This window comes from Oxyura jamaicensis, chromosome 1 (genome assembly GCF_011077185.1).
Source record: "Oxyura jamaicensis isolate SHBP4307 breed ruddy duck chromosome 1, BPBGC_Ojam_1.0, whole genome shotgun sequence".
Classification (NCBI taxonomy): Eukaryota; Metazoa; Chordata; class Aves; order Anseriformes; family Anatidae; genus Oxyura; species Oxyura jamaicensis.
This window is the reverse complement of record NC_048893.1, coordinates 175,905,425-175,922,539: the sequence shown is the minus strand read 5'-3', so window position 1 is coordinate 175,922,539 and position 17,115 is coordinate 175,905,425. Positions and strand designations below refer to the sequence as shown.

Sequence of the window (17,115 nt, the reverse complement as noted above, 5' to 3'; positions counted from 1 at the left end):
AATGCTTTAGAAGGTACCTACTATAAATTAAAGCTTTTAGGTTGAATGGGACCAGAAGGTGTAAAAGGCCCTTACTTGAAAAGGCAAGGAGCTGGTTATAGGTTAGAATTATGGGAGCTTTCCTCTTCAACAGATTGAGCGGGATGTGAGGTCAGAAATCCAACAGCTAGACCTGATACATGGCTCAAAATTTGGCTGGATCAGGTAACGACTGGCTAATAACAATTTAGGCTACGTGAAATCCCATTAGGGGAGATATAACAAAGTGCATTTGCTTGCTGGTTTTGTATTAATGCAATATCATATTTATGATTATGTGATAAAATAAAGACCCTTGCCTGACATACTGTTGCTATGGCATTGAACTGGTGTCATCAGGTTCCCACTTGTAGTATCAATGCATATTAATATCTGCATTAGACATGGTTTACCCTGATAAACTTGATGACCTGTTAGTATTTGTTAAATTCTTAAACCTTAAACATTTGCTGAACTAAGATTCCTTAATGTTATAAAAAAAAAAAATCACATATTTATTGTATTATTTTGCATTCATTTGCTATGCTATGTGGTTGATATTTTTAATAAATTTATTTTAAAACCAAATCTTACGCATACTTTCATTTCCCTAAAGTTAGTTCCTTGAACTCTCAAGTTGGAAAGTCAAAATGAAAAATCAGTATAAGTTTCAATTCTATCAAACCAGTTATATGGTAAATTAAATGCAGAGTTTTAAATGGACAAGAGCTAATAATTGCATCCATTGTTAATATTTTGTTAGGTTTGTCTCTATATGGATTACAGGAACTGAAGAGTGTTCAAAGTTTGGCTAGAAATTCAGCAAAGAGAAAGGGCTTTTCATGGTAGTTTTCTGCAAATCTGGAATCGGCCTTATTAAAAAAGCAAACAAGTATTTTTCTTTGGCATCTCAGGTTAGATTTAGATTATATTAGATTAGATACAGGAATAACATCCTGTTCCCAAGAAACTGTCTAACAAATTGTTTGAATATTTTAATATCTGAAGATCTGATTATTTTAGTATCTGAATATCTTGAAGATCTGAAGATAATGCTCATTATATATTTTTTCTTTGAATGCAGAAATAAACCACTAATTATGTGAAAATGACTCCAGCATCCTCCTATAATGGTTTTCAGCATTGAAGGTAGTTTGTACATTCATTTTCCATTATCTGAAACATTTGATTGCCTTCAAAAGGTATTTTTGCTCTTGTATAAAAGAGTGAAAATAATTTAATATAAAAATATTTTGTGATCAGCACCTTTTAATCGGGCTTTTTTAGCTGCCGACCTTGAGATTTCAACATAGATTTGCTGAAGACTATTTTCTAATCTTTGTACTTCTGCTTTTTGTTAGTTTGGTTATTGTTAGTTTTTCTGTTCCTTAATAGTTTTTAGTTGTTTCATTCAAATCTTTATTTTTTTTTCCAGTCAAGTGGATGGATACCCAAAGCTTTCAAATTATTTTTTTCAGGGTGACTGGGGGATTTGTGGCACGGAGAAAAGAATTTGAGATTTGTTTCTTTTGCTTTAAGCGTTTTCCCTCTGGTAGATGACGATGCATTTTTCCAGTCAGTTCCACTCTTGCTGCTCCCTGGTAAACAATACACCATTCTACATCAATGACGATGAGAGACAACAGTTCTAAGGGGGAAAAAATAGAATAGCAATGGGAGAAATAAAGAAGCTTAATATGGGCAGTGTGTCTTACCATCTGTTTTTTATAGGATTTATAAAAGTCCTATTGAATTTTATAAAAAATTAATCACATTTTCTTCCTAACCAAGGTTTGGGGTGTTGGTTTATTATTTTTTGGAGGTGAGGGAAAGGTGTGCCAGGAATCTTCATATGATTTTCAGAGCAATTTTGTCACTTAGGGCAGAAATTTCACACCAGATCCTGACACTTATTTTTAAACCCTCGAAGAGCTGAAAGGTCATGTCATCTGTTTTCTTTCCTGCCTTTTCACTTATTTCAAAACATTTTTCCCTGTTGTGTTTGTTCTTAACCACCACGGTACTAAAGCTGAACTGAAGGGCAGTACTGAGCATGGGTTATAAAATACAGTGTTCCCACTAACTTCATTGCTTTTGGTGTGTCCATCTTCCCTTGCTGTAGGTTGTTTGTATCTTATCCTGCACTGCTTTCATTTATCTCAATTAATTTATTTCAAGGGATGATGAAATTACTGAAAAAAAAGGCCTTTGCATTATAGATTTCAAGCACCTAGCTCCAATAAATCATTCTGCATGTAAATAGGACCCCCAGTATAAGAAGGACATGGACCTATTTGAGTGAGTCCAGATAAGGGCCACGAGGATGCTCAGAGGAGCACCTCTCCTACAAAAACAGGCTGAGGGAGTTGGGTTTGTTCAGCCCAGAGAAGAGAAGGCTCTTGGGAGGCCTTACAGCGGCCTTTCAGTGCCTAAAGGGGACCTACAGGAAAGCTGGGGAGGGACTCTTGGTCAGGGGGTGTAGGGATGGGACAGGGGGGCATGGCTTTAAACTAAAAGAAGGGAAGATTTAGATTAAATATTTGGAAGACATTCTTCACTCAGAGGGTGGTGAGGCCCTGGCACAGGCTGCCCAGAGAAGCTGTGGATGCCCCATCCCTGGAGGTGTTCAAGGCCAAGCTGGATGGGGCCTTGGCCAGCCTGATGTAGTGGGTGGCATCCCTGCCCATGGCAGGGGGGTTGGAACTGGGTGATCTTTGAGGTACCTTCCAACCCAAACTGTTCTATCAATCTCTGATAATTTCAGTGGGGTCATGCTGGATGTCTCTCCCTGGATCCAACACGTAGAACTGATTACCGTTCTAAAAGAGAGATGGCATCTGACAAGATGGCTGTGGCCGAAGTTTTGGTTCTGTAGAGTGAGACAGTAAGGCTGTCTTATTTTAATTCAATTTCTGTAGCAGTTTATTTTAATTAGAAATTTCTGAAGTAGTTACGTACTTTACAAGGTCAAGGATGTCAGTCTTTCAGACTGTCAAGACTGCAGTCTTTCAGAGGTTCTTGGATTCAGCCTCCAAATTGTATGTACCTTTGCTCTTGAAATTAGTAGGCAGCCAGTGGAGCTTGCATCAGAAGACAAGAAGTCACAGTATGGTGTCAAGAAGCAAGTATGGAATGAGAAAAGTGTGCTTTCGTTAGAGATAGCGGCTTTTCAAACAGCCACTTACTGTTTTCCAGGGTCTGCAATTCTTTGGTAATGGAAAATGGTGCATCAATGGAGGAGTAAATGAAGGTCTGAGTTCTGTCTGTTTGTGGTCAGCACCAGACAGGGTAGTGACATTTCAGTGTTTGTACGTGAAGAAGAGTGATCATTTTGAAAATAGTCATGTCTTCACAGAAAGGGAATGTAACCTCTTCAGTGGGAATAGCTGTCAATAATATTACTGTTCTGTCCTCTCCTGCAAGATCACTTGAACAATTTAGCATCACTTCATGACTTTTCCTGTACGTGGCTGCTGAGAAATCAACAAAATCAGGCAAGGTTAGGTCCCTTTCCTAAAGGTGTCAACAAATCCTCTTTTTCTGTGACTTTTTCCTTCTACTCTTTCCAAGGCCTTTGGTTAGAGTTATTGGGGGAGGAAGCTCCAGACAGACCTTTGACTCAGCAGATGAGATTCAGAAATGCTGAAATTAAGTACAAGGAAATACTAAGTGGAGTTCTGGGAAGGAAAAAAAAAATGTTTGCTTGCCAAGTTCCTAGAGAGAATCTACAAGAATGTTTACATTAAAATGAGTTAGTGAACCTGTATAAATATTTAGGATTAAATGGTCTGGTTAGACTCTTAATAGAGCTTAGTGAATAGAAGCAGCATTTGTGTTCCTTAACTTAATCTTATCTATACCACAGAGGCACACATAGTCTACCCACATACCATGGCTGGAGCAAATCCAGAGTCAGAACTTACAAATTGCACAACTTGACTGAGGCTGCCGAGTACACTGTCCAGATTCTCAAATTGGACTTGGATTCCAGATAGGAGATTTGTCAAAGTTCAGTGTAAATGCTTTTAAAACACTGTGTACTTCCTCAAAAAAGGGCCATTTGCTATGAAGTTTCTTCTCTGAGATCTCCATGTTAGATTTTTTGGGGAAAAAACAGTTTGTAAATATATATATATTTAATTTTAATGCATGAGAAATATTTCTTGCTTACCTATTTACTTGTGAAAATAAGTATTGCTTTTTTTTTTTTTTTTTTAAGTAATGACTAACTGATCTAAGGTAAGTTGTTTTAGCAATTATATGCGTATTTTAAGATTTCATAGGTGAGCAGCCCTAAAAACTTGTCTCTAATAGCTAGGACTGTATTTTTCTTCTGTATCTAAAGTACACAGATATGATGGTTTTTGTTCTTTAAACATTTGATGAAAGTACTGTTTTTCCTTTGCTTCAAAGTACATACAATGTTAATTTTTCTGAAGGAAAAATTCCTGAGAGTAAGCAAACATGAATCATCACTAGTAAGTTAGAGGTAAACAGATAAGCATGATTGTTAGGTAGGCTTAATGATTTAATATATTTTGTCTTTCTTTGTTTTCAGGATCTAATAGTCAATATATACTCTTAAATTAATTGCCTGTTTTTTACAAAGAACACCCTTGCAGATGCAGACATTTGACAATCAGTATGTACTTGTATTACAACAAATGAATAAAAGAATAAATGGGTATCATCTGAGGCATCCTATGTACTGAGGACTGTGTAGGACTGATCAGAAATAAAGTGCCTGTTTGCAGAATGGTTTGCAGAATGGAGTTGCAGGGTAATTTTCTCATAGTTATGTTTAAGATAAAACACCACTTTTGAATTGTGAGGACATGTAATTGACCTCTATTCTTGCAAAAAGTTAGTTCAAAACTCTCAGTATGTTTTCTGGGACTCTGAAAAAGTAGCGGGCTGGAGATCCTTACATTAGGTAACTGAAATGGTCCATACTATCTTCATTTATACTGAGGTAACCTGCTCTTAAAGTCAAGCTATGTGCTTTTGTCTAAACAGAAGAAAATGAATTAAAATACTAGAACTTGAAGAATGATGAATATCAGTCGTGTGTCAGATGGCTTGTGGAAGAGAGACAGAATCCTACATTCACTTAAATTCGAAAATTCACAGTTCATAGTTAATCTCTTGGAGAACCTCTCAGCCGTGCAGGCTAAAGGTTACTAAGAAGTGGATTACACACGTCAACGTTGACAGGCAGTGTTGAAAATTGAAGCTGCAAAATTTTGCATGGCCTTGATGATCAGTTTCACTCTTAACACTGCTCACATGGTTGACGTTAAACATTTCAGAACTCCAGTTTGGGAACACAATCCTGCTCTGGTCATGCAAAAGGCCTTAATTTGGCAGGTTGTTTCTAGTTTCAATAGAGTTTAAAATACACAGCATCAACTGGTTGCGTTCTCATAGTCTGAACAAGTAAATACGTTGAAGAAAATAATAACAAATTTCTTAACAGCAAAAGTATACCAAGTTACTCTGCATTATTAAGGTGTAAAGCATGGTAAATGGCCACGTGTCTTCCTTCAGGGCTCTGTTCAGTTGCGTAAGCGTAACTGACTAGTGCTCGTTTAAGGCAAATAAAGAGAATTTTTCTTTATTCAGTAAATTAAATCTTATTTGTTAAATCCTTAAAAATGACAATATTTAAATCATGTGAACTTGATATATTCTACATCTTTGGGCTTGGTCTTACAGCATGAAGGCTTCCATAAGAGACAGGTTCTGTAATAACATTAGCTAGTTTTATAAAGCTGCATTGATACTTCTTTTAAAGTGTAGTAGTCTTCTGAAAAATAGCTAAATAAAATGGTGGTTTCTTGTTCATTGCATGTTATTGTGCCTCTAATCAGAATTTTCCAGACATTTTGTTTTCAGATAAATGTAAACAGATTTTTAGCATTGGCTGAATCGGTGCCCCTCTGAGAAAATGACATTTACCACTCTCCAACTTGCTGAGTAAAAGACGCCTGGCACAGCTTCAGAGCTGCTTAGTAATTTGTGAAGTTTTACTGGAAATGGAGTTGCATGGCTTTATGTTAGGGAATTGTTTAAGGGCAGTAGGGGCATGCATATTCATGTGGGAAGAAACATCTGATCTGGAAATTGTTTCTACTGATGATGCACATCACAGAAAGCATGCAATTCTTTCACAGAGCTGGCAATATTTTCTGAAACAAAGTGGATATTCTAACAATTCTCAGTAAACCTGAAAAGCCCCAAATGTTTTTTTCTAACACTGCTTTTCAAAATGGAACTGGAATAAGAACATTTGAAGGCTTATGCCAGAAATGGAAAGCTTTGTCCAGTGTGCTTTTTCTTTTTTTTTTGAAAGAACTGTCTTGAAAAATTACATCAGCAAGGTTCTAAAGCTATTTTTACTACAATAAAAAATAAGAGTATTGTGTTTATTAAAGCCTTTTCCTTTCCAATAACTGACTAATTGTGCTACGTATTTAAAAAAAAAAAAAAAAAAAGTCCAAAAATTCCTTTTTAGGTAAGAATACAGAATAATATACAAGAGTAGAGTCCATCTCACTGATCACTGTGCAGTTAAATATAAAAACGAAATTGTCTGATCTTCATGTTTTTTGTTTTCTCACCCAATACAGGCAAATAGTTCTGGCGTAATGTGAAGTGTGTATAGTTCTATAAAGTATTTTTGCAGCAATATGATATGGTGATTTTAACCACAGTTCTCTCTCTGCAGGGGGACACAGGCACAAATCCATATGGAGGATGAAACTCCTCCTTCTCAAGAAGTCAGTGCCAAGGTCAGAGTGTGACTTTGTGTTAAGAATTCCATACTGCTTTACTCAAGAGGATTAAGCTGGTTTCATGTAGTACTAACTTAGTACATGCTGGTAGCTTTCAAGATAGACATAAAACCAAAAGTCTAGCTATGAAATGATAGTTGGAAAAGAAATGTCACTTATGTGATCCACAAAGTGTTAGAAGAACAATATATTCATTTGAAGGGGGTTGAATTGCGCCTTTGTCTTACAGCATTGGTGTAATTTAGAATTAAGTTCTAAAGTTACTTGTTTCAGCCTAGTGTTTCTACAAGATAAACTTGCAAGCATTAACTTTTGTAGCATAATACGATGAGAAAACTCGATCCCATTTTTCTCTTTCTTTTCTTTGAAAACCCTGCGTGTGAAACTTCATGAAACATATCATTTAAGATTTTGAGCTTAATGACAGTGCCTTATTAAGGTGATCTGTATGACAGAACTGAATACCCAGCTTTTAGACTGATTGCTGAGGTCAAATTAAGTTTTAAGAATACTAGAGACATAGCTGATGCGCCTTTGCAATAGGTAGCTGGTTCATATGAAATCTCAAATTCTTGTCTCACTCTGTCTTTCATGAACCTGTGCAATATAACAAGGGAACTAATCACTGATGGGCCATAAATATTGTAGGCTGATACCTCAAGCTGTCTTTATGGGGGGACAAAATATGATGGAATGTGAGAGAGGGGGAAAAATCTTTAAAAGTGAAAGAATGTCTCTTACTAAGTTGGATGTAATTAGTGATTTCAGAGGCAGGATTTAAATTATGTTTGAGTCTGACAAAGTCTGTTAATAATTCCTCTTTTTAAAAAAAAAGTCAGTACTGGAAGTATTTTTCTTGGGTGCTTTTTATAGTACTTTTTTCAGAGTATGATTTTAGTGTTAAGAAATGCTACCGTTTTTTCTTTTTTTTTGTAACCCATTAATTATGAGGACAGGAGTTCTTTGTAGAAGGAGATTACAGAAAAAACCTTCACTCTGTAAGATGAATGGGTGCTCATTCATCCGCTGTGTACTTGGAATTGATAGTCCACATTTTAAAGAAACCAGTATCTTATTCTGGTGAGGCATTGGTAAAGGAATCTACAACTGAAGGGCACCCTGACTATCCTTTTGAAACTCTGGCTTTGTCAGTCTTGAGCAAAAGTGGAATGCAGTTTTGTTAATGCAATTGACAGACTAGTCTGCGATGCTTTTGCTGCTCGTTATCATACTTAAAAAGTCCCTAAAATCTTCCATAAAATTCATGCTAACCTCTTGGCATGAAACAAACTGTTCTGTGAAAAGCAGATTTATGAATCCTGATTTTAGGTGGGTACACATCCTTCATCTCTTGTAATTTTGCTATGTGTCATGGAAGACAGCGTTTCCTAAACAGGCTTGGCCCTACTTACTTGCTGACTTACTTCATAATGCATGTGTATGACTCTCCAGTTGCCTACTGCCAAATGGGTTGTGTAACAGCTGAATCTTACTTCCCTTTCACTTGCAAATTTGGCTGAAAATGGTCACTGAATCTAGTTATTTGGTGTGAGGAGATGGGGAAGTAGCTAGTGTCATCAAGACCGCAGCTTTTTTTTAATGGAACGTGACCAACCCTCCTTCTCCTTCCTCACAAGTATATTTGTTTAGAGATTGAAATTCACAATTTATCTAGGGATTTCTCTAGTTTCAAACGCTTTTATCTGTGCTTCTGTGAACATTTTTTCATAGTAAGTGATATTAGTCAAAAAAGCAATATCCTTAAGACTGACATAGGTGACTCTAAACTAAAATTTATTAATATCTCTGTTTCAGTCAGAGGTTAAAAAATAAAAAGTATTCTGTGACAGTTCATTTTGTAGGTCTGCTGCTTCCTAGGTATAAGCATATCATGCAGTCTTTGCTGTTATGTGGTGAACTACATAATACCACAATAGGCAAAAACTGTTCTTACTTATCTTCAGATCTGTCAATTAATAATACTTTTCTTCACACCCAGAACTTACTTTAATTTTAATAAAGAAACTTTGATGAATGTTCTACACAAAATTTGCAGCTAAATGTTGATACTGCAACGTTTTTCTGATTTATGCTATGCTTAAGCAGTAGAAATGTAGAGTGAGACTCAGACATTAACTTGACTAGTTTTAATGTCTGGAGAGAGCTATTTTTCTTTTCCTTTGACAAGAAACTTGTTATTTCTCCTTGACTATGCTGGAGAATGTTCAAATATCTTTTTTCTTTTTTATATATATTTACTTACAAATAAAAATATTCTTAGAAACTTCCCAAAGATTCAATCATTGTTGAAACACAGACTATTTCAGAAGTGAAGAATAAAGGAAAAAGTTGTTCAAGTTTTCTCGAGTTTCCATTTTTAATGCATGAAAATAAATGTGTATGTTTGTTAAATATAAGTATATTCTTGGGCAGTTCTTAAATGTTTCTTTTTTTTCCTCTTAACAATAATTGTAGCATCAGAGGAAAAAACACATTATTTTCAAGTTTTGGATGCATACGTCACACCATGAAATTAAAATCCTGTGTACTGAATCCTGTAACCTAGCAGTTATGTTGTATAAGTACAATGAAAATATGACTGCAGCATTTAACTTTTTATTTTGTGCTTCTCTTCATGTGTTTTGGTCCTTTCTGGATCATGATATAGTTTATTTGTTTATTTTAATGGCTTTGCTCCAATTACTGTTCTAGAATTAAAATATATTTTGTGGTTGTGAAAGTTTGTAGTGGTATATCTCTGAATTTATCCTTTTTACTATGCAAAGGTATATACATTTCTCTCTGTCTAGGTATTTGATATCATTCTTCTATAACGTCAGGTCTTGGAGGCAACGCTGTTGTCAGCCCTGAAGATGCTGGACGTTGGGAAATGGCCAATTTTTTCTCTTTGTTCACAAGAAGAGCTCAAGTTAATTCGTCAAGCCTGTGTGTTTGGCAGTGCTGGTAATGAAGTGTTGTATGCAACTGAAAATGATGAGGTAATTGTTTAAGTGTATGAACATGACATACTTGGTCATTCATGTGTCAAGTTGTTACGAGAGCTAGTACTGTGATTGTATACCTAGGACAAGTTGCATGCTGAATACCTGATCGTTTTGATTACTGCTAAGACATTTGCAATGCAAATTACTGGATTCCTACCATGATCAGGGAATAAAGAGAAGATGGGGCTAGACATTTCTTGGAGATGCATGGACACAAGTTGGAACGTGGGAAATTCCAATTAAATATTAGGGGGAAACAATTACCATGAGACTTGTTAAATCCTAGAGAGCTTGTGAGATCTCTTCCTTGGTGTTGTTCAAGACTCAATGGGACATGGCCTTGAGTAAACTGATATATTTACACTTCTGTTGAGAGGAAGTTTGGACTAGTTGACCTCTGGAGGTCTGTTCCAACTCAAATTATGATTCTGTGATTCTTTTATAACAGGTTTTTGTGCTTGGCATGAACTGCAGTGGGTGTTTGGGAACAGGAGACATCCAAAGCACTATTGAACCGAAGAGGTTAGATTCTCTGTGTGGCAAAAAGATTGCCTGTCTGAGTTATGGAAGTGGTCCTCACGTTGTTCTTGCTACAGAAGGTAAAGTATGATACAAATACCGCTTTTTCAGATAGTTTAACTTTAATTAGTTAAGCAGGAATTAAGGGTCTGTTAGGAGCATAAGAGAGAAAATTGGGATATACATTCTGGGCTATCAAGTGTAACATGCTTTCATTAGCCAACATGACATGTTACTTCTGTTCATAGCTAGTTCTTTTTGTAAGTTTCTCAAGCTCTGCTTTGATTGTGTTACTGCTTCTGGAAGATTTTTTAGCGCACAAGTTAAATTTGGAACTTCTGGTTGGATTTAAAATGTGTTAGTGGCTACATTATGCTCCTGTTCTTGTGCCAGCATTGTCCTTCAGCTAAAATGCATCTTTTCCCTCAAGTACTTACTTCCAGATGCGCTTTAGAACTTTTATATTGCCCTTCAGCTTTTTGTTTTCTGTTGTCTCATTGGCGCTCTGTGGAAACATATACCATGCTAGCAGCAGCCCTTCTGTGGATCTGTTCGCTATTAAGTACATTATTTTTGAAGACAAATGTCTAATGTTGTGTTCTCAGTGAGATTCTTTTAGAGCCTGATAGTATTAGTATTGGTCTCACTTCAGTAATGAGAAGAAATCTTGTTGACTAGTATAGATTAGATGACTAAAGGTAGGTGAGCTGAATTATGTTCTCTGTATAACTGTTGTTTATATACAGCTACATCCCATGATTTTCTCCAGTCTTCAGGGCCAGCCATTCTGGAAGCTTTTTACATATTTATCCATATTTTCTTTTGAGCTTTGTTGCTGGCAGATCTACTCATACTCCTTATCCAGATCATAAAGTGAAATATTGCAAAAGAACAGGTCCAGAACTGATCCCTGATGACTTTTACTCATAACTCCATTCACGTGATTACATGCCATTCAGCACAGACTCTCTTAACCTGCCTGTCAGACAGCCCTTATGCATTTCACAACTCTTGCATTAATTCCTATAATTTCCAGTTTATATAATATGTTTCTATGTGGCTCTGTTTCACATATTTAGTGAAATTTGTATTCTCATAGTGATGAAATGAGGAGAAGGTTGTTTGTATTTGACAACATAAAGCCAGTAGATGCAACCTGTTATTGTAGAGAAATATTGGTTTTGTGTAGCACATTTTCTCTTGTTAGTTTTGAGGGAACCCTTCTTAGTGAAAACATAAGGAGTCTGGTGATCTCTGTAGAGATCTGAAGGAGTTCTGTGTCAAATCTAGCTGTCCTGGAATAACAGCATAATTTAGGTGTAGAAGATGATGACGATGGTAGACAAGATGAAATTAGAATGACTATTCACCAAATCTGGCACTATTGTAACAAGAGGATACCTGATTTAAAACAGATGAAAAAAATTAGTACAAAAAGTGTTGGCTTCATGAAAAACGGGCCAATACACATACATTAAAGTAAACTAGAAGGGTTGTGCCACATAATATCTGCAATCTAGTGGTTCTAAATGCTTAGGAAGTATAAGGGGAATGGGCTGCAGGTTCATTTTCCCCCTAAACGGTATCTGGTTTTTTATTGCTAGTCAGAAACAGAATTCTGCACCAGACAGACTAGATGCCTGACCCAGTCAGACATTTCTTGCATTCTTAATTTTACTAGCATGTTTCTCAAAATACAAGACACGAATGGCATGCTTAAATAATAAATAGCAGCCTTGCCTAACTGTTTTTCCTACAAGCATCTTCATGTATATTGCAATGGTGTGAAAAGCTTATTATTTGAACTTTTCAAAAGTGGGAAACACAGGGCCAGGACACAGACAGAAGTTTTGGCTGGCTCTCAGTAACAAGAGATAAACTGAGCTGGGGACTCCTGTCATTTCATCTTTTTCTCTTCTATATCGCTCTATCTCCCTTCTTTTAGCTATCTGATTTCTTTTATGAAGATTATGGTGATACTATCCTTTTGGATTTGTGGTAAACACTATGAGAAGATAGTCTCAGAATAGACCATGGGATTAAGTGCCCAAAAAGGCACATGTATACTTAAATGTGTATAGTATGTTACTGAATTTGACTTTTCAGTTTGTAATTGTATGTGGTGTAGTCATTGGAAAAATAGATTTTAAAACAGCTTTTTCCATTTTTATTATAGACGGAGAAGTGTATACATGGGGTCATAATGCTTACAGCCAGCTGGGCAATGGTACAACAAATCATGGTTTGGTTCCCTGTCAAGTCTCCACTAACTTGGTGAACAAGAAAGTCGTTGAAGTTGCTTGTGGCTCTCATCATTCTATGGTGTTAACATCTGATGGAGAGGTGAGAAAAGCTAGAATAAATCTCTCTTTTCTCCGCATGAAATTTTTGTACATGAGAAACTGGGAAACATACTGCACCTAGTGCATTGGTTGTGCTCTCTGTCCTCAGGGTGCTGATGGCACACACGTTTAGCAAAAATGGAAAATCTGTTAGTCTATCTACTTTCAAGTGCATGCAGGACATGGATTTCTGTGCCACATCTGCTTGTAATAAGAAAATATAATTTCTTCTTATTCTATACATTACTGCCGATGCTTAATAGCATAAAAACTGACATCAGTTTAAATCATGTTCATGTCAGGAGTTTTACCCAGTGAAGTAAACAGTTTTATTGTCATTTACTTTGAGATGCCATTTGTGTGCAGGTAGTCATTCTGCTTTGGGCTCTGGAGATCTAACAAATCTTCTGTACGATTGCAGCTATCGTGTTGCCTCTTAACTTTGGTTGGTGGAACATTAAAGAATGGAATATTTATATACTGTGAGTGGCATAGTGTTGATAGAAACAATTATATTGTAAACCTATGTATCTTCCTAGATCTTAAAAGAATACATGAACACAAACTCAAAATGTATTTTTAATGCATGTAACTTCTTTCTTGAATACATGCTTAGAACTGCATGTTATAAACTCTTTTTTTATGACAATTTTTCTCTGACAGGTATACACATGGGGTTATAATAACTCAGGCCAGGTTGGGTCTGGCTCAACAGCTAATCAACCAATTCCTCGAAGAGTTACCAGCTGCCTACAAAATAAAATAGTCGTTAACATAGCCTGTGGGCAGATGTGCTCCATGGCTGTGGTGGAAAATGGAGAGGTAGGAAATTTTAATTGAAATTTCTGACTGAGTTTTATTGTATGTAGTATCACAGGATTTGGGTCATTTTAAACCTTTCAGGAATGTACTGTCACTGGGAAAAGCAGTATTTATTTCCGGAATCCCTCAAATCTACCTACGTGTACTGTTTGTAAAAATCTTTGTCATAAATTGTGTTGCATATTCTCACATACTTAAGCACATCTTCCTATTTGTACTGGTTATGGCTTCTTGTTTAGAAAGAAGTTAAGCAGAAATTTGTTCACTAATATTTGGCTTATGACTTCTTGGTTTATGAGGTTACTTATTATTAACTATTACTTTGTATCAAGTACTGAAGTTGGCTTTCCTGAAGGAATTCAGGTATCAAACTTCAAATTTACTTGAATACACAGTTCTGAAGGAAAAAAAGAAGGGGGAAAAAAAAAAATTTGGAGGCCAAATTTTTACAAATGTTGGGATTCAATCATAAAAGCTATATATGTGTATTTAACATTTCATGTTAGCTTGATTTTCTCATGTGTAGAAACAAGGAACTTTGTAACAGTGATTTACTGATTTTTAGAGTTAGTATTATATTCCAACAAAAATGAAAGTAGTGATTAATGTTATCCCACTGCTGTCTTTATAGCAAAAGAAAGTATTTTGTCTATACTAGAATCTTATATCTCAAGAACGTGAGACTAATCAGTCAATACTATCTTAGTTTTCAGTGCCCATATATACACATTATCTCAAGAAAAAAAGAAAAACAGAGAAAATAAAAGTATATTACATATGTTTGTTCCACCTCAATACACCTTGAATCCCTCTAATACTTTTTTTTTTTTAATCTCCATTGTGAGGATATCAAGGGGATGTAGTGTTCTGCTGTAGTTCATTTGAGCTGAAGACTTAGGGCAGCCTATTTCCTCTCCAGATTCATCCCTCCAAGCATTTCAGTTTAGACCTAGGTAGCTACTGCTGCATTAGAGTAGTGTAATATATGTTACTAAAATTATCAGTACTCGGTATTTTCCTTCTTATATTCATTGCAAAACCGTTAACAGTCTACTCATACTGTTGTGATAGTTTCCAGTTTATACCTGTTTTGTTTTCTTCTGTGTTAGAAGATTTTTGGATGAGAAATTAGCTCTTTGAAAAAGGGGAAGTATTCGTGCTGAATTTGCTCTGTGCTGGGGAGCAGTCCTATAAATCACTTATTTTCCACTTTTATAACTTCTAAAAAAGCAAGATGAATATGAATATTTTAGATGAACATATGCTTAGGAGTTTTAACTGCTGAAGCATCCAAAATTTGTCATTTTCAGGTACAGAAAATTATATACTTCTTTTATGCATGATTATATAGGCATCTGTATATAAGCTTTGTGTACACACATGTGTGTCTGTGTATACATATACACACACATATTTGTGTATCTACATGTAAAGTGCAGATCCTAAGCTGTGGGAACCTGAAATATTGAAAGAAATTATTATGGGAACAGAGTTATATTGTTTTCAGAAGAATTACATACAAGCAAACAACTGAAATCCCTGTTTTTGTTTCTAAGGTCTATGTCTGGGGTTACAATGGTAATGGGCAGCTTGGACTGGGCAGCAGTGGTAATCAGCCAACGCCATGCCGAATTGCAGCCTTGCAGGGCATTCGTGTACAGAGGGTACGTGTGTGATGCTCCATGTCAAACCCTTTAAGAACAGCTGAAAAAATGCTAATACTCTGTATGTGAAGAATGTAGAACCAGATCTTTTGTTTAAAGTGTCGTTTAATCAGAATGCAAACTTGTATCTTAAAATGAACCTCTGAGAAACTGTGACCCTGTGGAGCTCAGTGGGAATTTTGGCATTGACTTCAGTGAGGTCAGGATTTTACTTAAAGAGGACTAAGAATTTAGAAACGCTTGGTCCTTTCTAATAAATATTTTTTCCTGACATTTGTAATAAACAGTATTTTTAATAAAGTCTTCTTAGGTTACCCGATTCTTCATTAGACTGTATTTCTCTCTGGGAAAATGCTACAGTTTAGTATTTTGTCCTTCTGGCAGACTTAATATCATTTTTTAAATTGCACTTCAGCCACAATGACTAGCAGGTGTTTGGAGTCAGACCAAACTGTCTCCACTTGCTTTTAGGCAACAGTTGGTATGATTTCATGGTTGGTGTTGAACTTGGGTGGCTATTGCAGTCTACCAAATAACTGAGCTGCCATCAGCGCAACTAGCAAACTGGTAACTTCTTTATAGAATATTTCAATTAGAAACATTTAAAGTAAATGCAGAACTGATACTGAAAGTTTTAAATTGAGACACTGAGGACACTGTCAGGAAAATGATGTGTTCTGCTAGGAAAAAATGGTTTTGTAAGCTAGTGAGAATTTGCAAGAGTGTTTTGAACTCTGAATCATAATTATCACGTTTAATCAGATAAATTATGGATTATTATTTGAATTTGAAATTGAAGTGAGCTCATTTATTACATAATTTTACATTCAGGTCCTAGGATGTAGTCTGTAGCTTTGCTGGTAACAGTTCCTACTGCAGAATAATACCATAAAGCAAATAGTATTTTCCCCTGTGTATATTCTCCTGTTTAGATAGTATGAGCATTCCAGTAAGTTTGCCTTTAATCCTAATTCCGTCCACTTCATTTGCTTGATACCCATTAATACTAAACTGTAGACATCCAATCAGCAAATCACTTAAGCCTTTATTTCATTTAAAGCATGCTTCCTGGATGTCAGTGGACTACATGTACTTACACTGTACCTGCTTTACAGACTATATAATGGTACATGAGCTAGTAGTGAACAAGGTAAACTGGTTTTAGATGAAATTTCATTTCTTTTTCCTTCTTGGGTGGCTTCTCCTGTTGCTTATCTTGTATGGGCACTGGTGGTCCTGAGGCCCAGCTGTGGAGAGTGTCCTTCCACTGATGTAAATTATCTCAGCAGAGATAAGCAGCAGAGCTGGCAGAAGGTGGGGGACAGTTTTGTGTAGTCAGGAGCTGGGGAGACCTCACTTGTTTTTACAGTGGTAAGCTATTCAAGCTGGGGTAGTTACTTTATAGTGCAGGGTTAGTGCAAGAATCGCTCTGCCTTTTTTCACATTTTTTTCAGCATACTGTCCATATTTGTCATGTAGCTTTCCTTCTTTCTCAATCCCTAGGTATTCCTTTTTGTACTCTTAAGATTGTCTAGTGGGTTTCCTTCTTTTTTTCTTCAAAGTCACTTTTCTACTTTGCATCCCATCTTAATAATCTAACCTGTATTTGTCTTTTTTTTTTTTTTTTATCAACTATCTTTATAGTGAAGTAGAATCAATAACATTAATTTTTAACATAACACACATCTGTCTATATTAACTTACTATTACATAAAAATGAGATTTTTCTTTTTATTATTTCTTACAGGTTGCCTGTGGCTGTGCACATACGTTAGTGCTAACGGATGAAGGTCAGATTTATGCCTGGGGAGCCAATTCATATGGCCAGTTAGGTACTGGGAATAAAAGTAACCAGTCTTACCCTACAACAGTTATTGTGGATAAGGACAGGTAATGCTTACATTCTAGCAGTCAGACAACAGACTATCATTTTATACAATAGTTCTTTTGC

General features: G+C 36.0%; 1 protein-coding gene across 5 annotated transcripts in view; it reads left to right on the top strand.

Annotated features, from left to right (window-relative positions):
* Positions 1–17,115, top strand: part of RCBTB2 (RCC1 and BTB domain containing protein 2) — a 33,537-nt gene that overhangs the window by 2,112 nt on the left and 14,310 nt on the right. The window contains exons 2-10 of one of the 5 annotated variants that reach the window (XM_035323111.1): positions 1,103–1,167; positions 1,497–1,619; positions 6,746–6,809; positions 9,653–9,811; positions 10,266–10,416; positions 12,513–12,679; positions 13,342–13,500; positions 15,057–15,164; positions 16,912–17,054. In XM_035323111.1, coding sequence (XP_035179002.1) covers positions 6,768–6,809; positions 9,653–9,811; positions 10,266–10,416; positions 12,513–12,679; positions 13,342–13,500; positions 15,057–15,164; positions 16,912–17,054 — 929 coding nt within the window. In that variant the 5' untranslated portion in view covers positions 1,103–1,167; positions 1,497–1,619; positions 6,746–6,767. Of the gene's footprint in view, positions 1–1,102; positions 1,168–1,496; positions 1,620–6,745; positions 6,933–9,649; positions 9,812–10,265; positions 10,417–12,512; positions 12,680–13,341; positions 13,501–15,056; positions 15,165–16,911; positions 17,055–17,115 lie in introns of those variants that run through there. The other 4 variants (XM_035323103.1, XM_035323119.1, XM_035323125.1 and 1 more) reach the window with 4 other exon arrangements.